The following is a 7133-nucleotide window of genomic DNA, read 5'->3' on the forward strand; positions in this document are numbered from 1 at the left end:
CTGTTGTATCATACTGAGTAGCCTTTCATACTGTACACTAATGTCTGTTTTGTCCACCTTTCCTTTTCAAAGCAAAAAGAACTAATATCATATGTGAAGAACTCATCCTTCATACAATCAAACAGGCTATGTTTGGGTTTACTTGTTCTGTTTGAATCCTGTTATAGGTAGCCTACCATACATTTAAGATTTCTGATTTATGCACATATTAGGAACCTCTTCAAAACCTTCAGAGAAACCTTCCCAGAATTAAGTGGTTCTTTGTCAATCAATGAGGATCCATACAACCCAATAACACAAGAATTGTAATTTGGAAGAGTGTGGTTTCCAACCAGTATTGCTTAATTGGCCTCCAGCCACCCTGTTGTCTTGCATTACATTAAGCTGGCTTGAAAATGGATGGGTGGATAATTTCCAAAATTAAATTATTTATAGGTGAGTTTCTAAACATCATCAGTTGAAACAATGCACATTTAACTAACTACTGGTAGAATATCTGCATCAGTGTTAGCCGTATGAATAGCAATATGTACAATCCAAATCTAACGTGTCAAATGTACGGACTCAAGATGGAATTGCTTGTAAATGATTAACTGAAATGCTAAATGACACTTCATTTGCACTTTTAACACCTTTAAACAAAAATGATCCGGGTGGTGCATGAAATGAACTGTCGGGCTATTCATGTTTGAGTCAATTTCTGCTTCAGGTAAAGGCTCTCTGTTCTTAGTAGTGTGATATTACGTACTTGACAATTCTATGTAAAGAACATTTAAACACTTTAAGTCATTAATTGTTGTAATCATTTCCCCAGAATCATTTTTCATAACTGATTAAGAGATTATCAGAAAACAAAAAGCAACAGTATCTTCAATCCTTCACGCAAAACCAGAAATTCTCAATTCTTCAATGTCATCTTCTTCCTATCAGTGGCATAAAGTGTATACCTTGTATGATTTCTTTGAGCTAAATAAATGATTTAAAAACTTAAATAAAATTACTGTCCAGCACCCTAAAAGAGTCAAGGGGCAAGCCTATAAAGTGACATTTCTACACGCAGCAGTTACAGTCATCAAAGTGGTGGCTTTTCAGTCCAATCACATACATAGTGTGTTCAAAGCAAGACAAGCAAGCACGATTTCAGCATAATCATTTTATTGACATTTTCCACACAGTTTAGCAATTAGGCAGTGGGGTGCAATGTTTAAGCCACAGTACAGAAAATACAAAAATTGACAGGTCGCTGAATGTATAGTACAGTAGCAAAAAGCATCTACAACTGATTAGTCCGCAAATGGCGGGTGTGCTTTAGCAGACATAGTGGGCTGCATCATGTCGTCTGAATCAATATATGATTACTGGCGGTTTAGTCAGAATACACTGGACTTGGATTTTTTGACCTTCTTTCTCTAGAATATGCACTTGCTGAAATCTGGCATCCGTAAAGTGAAGGGATTTTCCAAATAATGCCGTATTTGTTCAGCTGAACACATGACTTGGCTATTAACGTTTGTCCAATCACGTTTATCACAATTAAACTAAGAAATAAAATGCCACCCACTTGGTAAAAAGAAAAGAGTATATGTTTGATTGTGGTCTTACCCACTGTAACCACACATCTCAATTTGTTTTAAAAAATTGAAAGAAAAGATTTTGCGTTCCGTAACAATAAATGGTTTTGCAAGGGGGAAATGTGCAACTGCTCGTGAGTCGCTCCTGGTTTTCTTTTTTTTTAATTCCATATGACTAAAGTGCTAATATTAATAATACCTGAGGCAAGTCTACATTTACATTTCATTCTAAGAACTCCCCTCCCCAAGTACCTGGCTATTTAATATTCAATACAAAAATATATAAGGAAGATCATAATGGTTAAGGCTGGAACTAACTCCATTTTGCTCACTGATTTTAAGCTAAAATTTTGCATTGCTTTTTCTCTCCTACTTAATCCAAACCTTTTTACCCTTCTAACGTAATCTGTTCAAACAGAGCCATGTGCTCCTTACTAATACTAAAAAGAGACCAACAAGAGGCAGAAGGAGTGTTATCGAGTGCAGTATTATGACAGGGTTATTGCAACGTGCTCATTCTACGGGCCCGTAGGACTTAATTGGATTTTGGCTTGAGATTCTCCAGCATGGTGTCAAACTGTTGCCGCAGGTTATTGATGTAGGGCTCAAACCAGTTGCGCAGCTCCTCTGCTTTGTCCTGCATCAGGCCTTGTACCTCTTTAGCCTTCTGCTCAAAATCACTTTTGAATTCTGTGGCCTTGCCATTGAAACGGTCCCGGATGCTCTTCGCCTGGTCAGTGAAGATCTGCTGCAGGGAATCCAGCTTCTGTTGGGTTTTCTCCTTGATGTCACTGGTGTAGGGTTCAAATCGGTCACGCATGGCTTCCATGTTTTGGCTGGTTCTTGTACGGAGGTCCTCAGCATAGGTAGTGAACTTCCTAGAAGACATAGGATTAGATAACAAGTGTCAAAATATTGTTTCTGTCATTGTCACAAGCTTGTATTCTTATCCCGTGTAAAACTGAGCACTGAGCAAGGCGTCACTGTAAAACTATCTCTGTAGGTTTGATCACAGATAAACAGTTCATATTTCAAGGACTGTGCAAACCTTTCCTAGGAAAATTTAATTTCTATCCTCGATTTCACAAGAACAAAGAGTACAAAAAAACTATTCTGACATCACTGTTGGCCAGTTGAGGTCAAACCAGCTTTGAACTGCTGTCTAGTGATCTTCTTTAATTGTCTGTAAATTTATCATTTTATGTGCAATTACAGTTGATTGCTGGTTTCGTGGTTGCTCAGAATGAATTGTCATCTTTATATTCAACAAGAGTGACTAAGTACAAGACTCAGCAGAGCTATGCTATAGACCTTTTCTCATTTTATGCTACTTAATTTGAATTCTTAAATGACATGTTTTATATTCTGATTTCATTTAGTTTTTTCTGATTGGTCTGTGAAGGATTTTTACCTTATATTCCAGTAACAAAGGCCCCATTGATTTTTTTTTTTCAGGACTGAGGCCACACAGTAGACAATATGCAAAAATGAATTTAAACAGTGTTTAATGTTTTTGAAGCCTACACCCATTATAAGGGGAATGCAGGACAACAAGTCAACACTTACAGTATTTATATTAATCATAACATTCTTGTGCAAGCTTGCATAACATTTTATTTTTAAGTGGAGTAGAAAACACCTAAAGTTTATTTTTCAAAGCCCAGAAGGCACTATAAGAAGAGCACCTTTGACTGTACTTCCTATTCAGTATTCAGAGAAGGAATGACCAAAAGGTTGGCTGACCTGCGCAAGTCTTCAGAATCTTTGCTCAGCTTCTTCTTCAGTTTGCGCATATATATATTCATCTTTGACTTCACTTCTTCCACGTTCTGGTCGACCATCAGACGGAGCTCTTCGCTGTACTGCACCATCTTGTTCTTGACGTCCGTCATGTCCAAGTGTAACTTGTCCTTCATTCCCACAATGTCATCCCCAAACTGTGATGCCATGCTCTGGGTGTAGGGAGCAATTTTGTTCTTGAGGTCATCTGTGTAGAGGTTCAGTTCTGCCATAGTGTCTGTGATCAGTCCACTGTGAATTACAATTTATTCAATAATTTAAAAAAACAACCAGTTACAATCAACCCACATTTTCATTTATATGTTCTTGGGGAGATGGAGTCTGTCCAAGACAAAACCCAACCCAGGATAGCACACCATTTCAACACCGGGTGCACATTCGGACAGCGGGATGTTTTGAATTGCTAGTGAACCCTGAAAACAATCCCAGCCAACATGGAGCAAAGGTGCACACCCTGCATAAAGAATAATGGAGTTGGGAAATTAATAAGTGGGCCGCAGTGCTAACCACGACAACAAAATATCTGCCAAGCATCCTAGTGGTGTAAACAGCTAATAACTTGTTCATCCATCTGATTTTCTAACTCCTTATAGGGTCAGCCTGTCCCAGGAGCACTTGGCACAAAGCAAGGCGATTAACAGGATGACATGTAAGTTGAGATTTACATGAATCCTGTATTAATATGCACATGCTTATCAATCAAAGATGTGTGTCTTTGGGCTCAGGAAGGAATATATGGAGAAAAAACACAAACTGCAAATTTAATATTAAATAAGTCATTAGGCAGGCCAGCAGGCCTCTTAAGGCATCTTGAAATGCCAATTGAAATAACATGAAATACCAGTTCACTTCCCATCTCTAACTCAATATCAACCAAAAAAGTCACACAATGCTTCAAATATTTCAACAAGAAAAAAAAAAGTTCTTCATCCATGTTCTTAAATAAACCTGGGGTGTCTTTACTAACATTATTATATAAAATACAGGCTCTTGCTGAACTGTGATTGAAAAACGTAGTTGTCTCTGAGGTGGTCTTCCCCGACTGACCTCAGTCACCTCTTATTTACACCATAGACTGTCAGTAAGTGTTTCCATTTCCTTCTTACATGCCCAATACTTAGTTGTCTGTCTCTTCAGCCAAACCTTTCAAGAAACCCTAGTTTCAGATGTTTTACATTAATTGGTGCCCAAGAAGCATGTTTGATTATATTATATGCTCTTCTTTACATTGTGTTTTTGTTTGAAAATCAGTGGGCAAACACATGTTCAATATACATTTTCAGAAATAATTTGGAGGGTTTCTCTGCCAAACAAGAATTTAAATGTAAATAATAACGGGTTCAAAATAAATAAATATTACTTCCAAATTTCACTTATTTTAAATTTTAACATTCCTTCCTGTTTATAGGAAGCAATTGAATAACATATGCAGACTATAGTTAATAGCTAGGGATTTGTCTATTAACCAATAACAGTTGAATCATTAAAAACAGTGAAGTGTATTTTTATTTAAACATAGCCATGGATAGCAGTCAGACACTTACTCCAGTTCTCTGCTCAGCTGGGAGCTCTTGATCTGCCCCACAATATCATCCGCACCAGTGCCAATTTTGGACACATATTGCCAGAAATTGTCCACACTTTCCTCCCACTTGGATTTTGGCTCATCACCCAAGAGAAGGAAACGAGCCTGAGACCCTGTAATAAATTCATGGAAAGAAACAGAAGAGTTAGGCAGAGGTCAACTTATCTAGAACTCAACCCCGGCCGGCTCTGAGCCCCCAGCACCAGCGCATGGCTCCAACGGTCTGTTTACTCCGATAGCTTTATTGAATTGTACCGCAAAACGCCGCAATAAAAATTGAACTGCATTAGAGTTAAATATAACCTTCCGAACAATCGAATACTCCTATTCAAGCAATCAGCTTCAGTCCTGAGAAAATGCAACCTTTATAAAAGTGTGTAGCCAAAAGTCGGTGACAAGTTTACCAAAGCATTTACATAAACGCTGTTTAAACGATAATGCAGTCATCTTTAACAAGAAAACACTTATATTTTAATGAAATGGGGAAACTGCTCCAATAAAAACGTGTATAGTGAAGATGATGTATAAATTCTGAATTACTATTCATTCTAAGTTGTTTAATTACTTTCTTGTTTGCTTCTTCATTCATTGCAATCTGCTGGGTGACAGCTGTTTTTAAACTGAATTTATTCATCAATATTTCAGACATTATTTTATTCTGTAACTGACGGCTCCGGAACGCACATACATCAAAAGTGTCTTACCTGACCTATAGAGATAGATAGATAGATAGATAGATAGATAGATAGATAGATAGATAGATAGATAGATAGATAGATAGATAGATAGATAGATAGATAGATTCTTTAAAACCATACCTGCAATAAATGCAGTTGCCAAAATCACGGCAAGAAACTTCATCTTTTCACTTGGCACCAAAGCGACCTGCAAAATACATGACAAGAAGTTACATATATTTACTTCATCGTCTATTCTATGCCAAAACAGCTAAATCGGTTTGTTTTACCACTGATCATCTCTTGCGAGTGAAAACAACACAAACCAGACTCTATAAGTTCTAAATTACGCACATCACTTTCCTAACTGACTCAGCGGTTTTGAGAATGCTATGTTTATGTCACTATCCTTACGGCAGTAAAAACATCAAAGGCAAAATGTTAAACACGTTATCTTCAAATGTATTGTATAATACGCATAGGTAAAATTGCTGAAATATATCAAAACATTATTTCCTGGAAAATAAACACAAAAAGTTAAATCGGCCGCGCTTCCCCGGAGGTATGCGTCTTACCTAGAGGTGTTGTGCGCTTCCAACTGTGTGACGAGACGCTCCTTCGGGTCCCGTTTTATATACCCGAGCTGCAGGATCATAAAGCACGAGGGTTGCTCGTGGCAACCTGCTAGCCTCTCCTCCACGGGGTCTGCGGAGGACGAAGTTCCTCCAATTAAAAATATTGCCAACTCTGTTATGAAGTGATGTAATTGCACACTTCTAAACAGGGAGGATGTGGACTAGGTCAAGTGCATGAGTGCACAACATCACATCTTCAGAAAATTTCATTTTCATCGTGTTAGCATCTATAATGTAATCTGTAACCAGACCTCTGAATTAATAAATTCGGACATCAAAGTCGCATTTTGAAACGCTTGAATCATCGCATTCGTATTATGCTGCACATTCAGACTGAACAGAACACACACACATATATATACGAGGGGCGTTCAATACGTTTCCTCACTTTTTAACTACATTTATTAAGAATTTCAAAAACAAATGAAATCACTTTTCTACATAGTCACCTTCGTTTGCGATGCAAACATCGTATACCAACTTTTTAATGCCCAATTACGACTACTCCCGCCTTAACCGTTTCCAACGAAATTTTAAAAGGGTGGAAACTTTCTGAACGTCATGTATTAATAATACAAGAGCAGACAAATAATTAATTGTTATCAAACTAATTCTTAGATGTGAAGAAAAAACAAAAGAATACGTGCACACGAGAACAATATGTGAACTTCACACACATGGTGAGAAGACACGACACTAAACCCGGATCAATGGAAGGGTGAGCCAGCACAGCTGTGTTGTTTTATTTTATACATTTTAAATTGTAAAATAAATTGACATTAAATTATGATCCACTCTGAGATTACGTAATGTATACCATCCAAGGAAGTGTAATGCATGGTGTACAACCACGTTAACGCACTGT

General features: G+C 37.5%; 1 protein-coding gene across 1 annotated transcript; it reads right to left on the reverse strand.

Moving 5' to 3' along the window:
* Window positions 1-1138: 1138 nt before the first annotated feature.
* Window positions 1139-6317, reverse strand: LOC120541711 (apolipoprotein Eb-like). Its single transcript, XM_039773593.1, has 5 exons — window positions 6209-6317; window positions 5775-5841; window positions 4916-5069; window positions 3315-3602; window positions 1139-2449 (listed from the first exon to the last, which is right to left on the reverse strand). The coding sequence occupies exons 2-5, from the start codon at window positions 5815-5817 to the stop codon at window positions 2107-2109; spliced, it is 828 nt and encodes a 275-aa protein (XP_039629527.1). The 5' UTR covers window positions 5818-5841; window positions 6209-6317; the 3' UTR covers window positions 1139-2106.
* Between the last annotated feature and the right edge of the window lie 816 nt (window positions 6318-7133).

This window comes from Polypterus senegalus, chromosome 12, assembly GCF_016835505.1.
Source record: "Polypterus senegalus isolate Bchr_013 chromosome 12, ASM1683550v1, whole genome shotgun sequence".
Taxonomy (NCBI): domain Eukaryota; kingdom Metazoa; phylum Chordata; class Cladistia; order Polypteriformes; family Polypteridae; genus Polypterus; species Polypterus senegalus.

Coding starts and splice junctions, on each gene's coding strand:
- LOC120541711 (XM_039773593.1), bottom strand. CDS start 5,817: ATGAAGTTTCTTGCCGTGATTTTGGCAACTGCATTTATTGCAG. Junction 5,070..5,774: donor GGCAACTGCATTTATTGCAG/GTATGGTTTTAA, acceptor AATTTATTACAG/GGTCTCAGGCTCGTTTCCTT. Junction 3,603..4,915: donor CAGCTGAGCAGAGAACTGGA/GTAAGTGTCTGA, acceptor TGTAATTCACAG/TGGACTGATCACAGACACTA.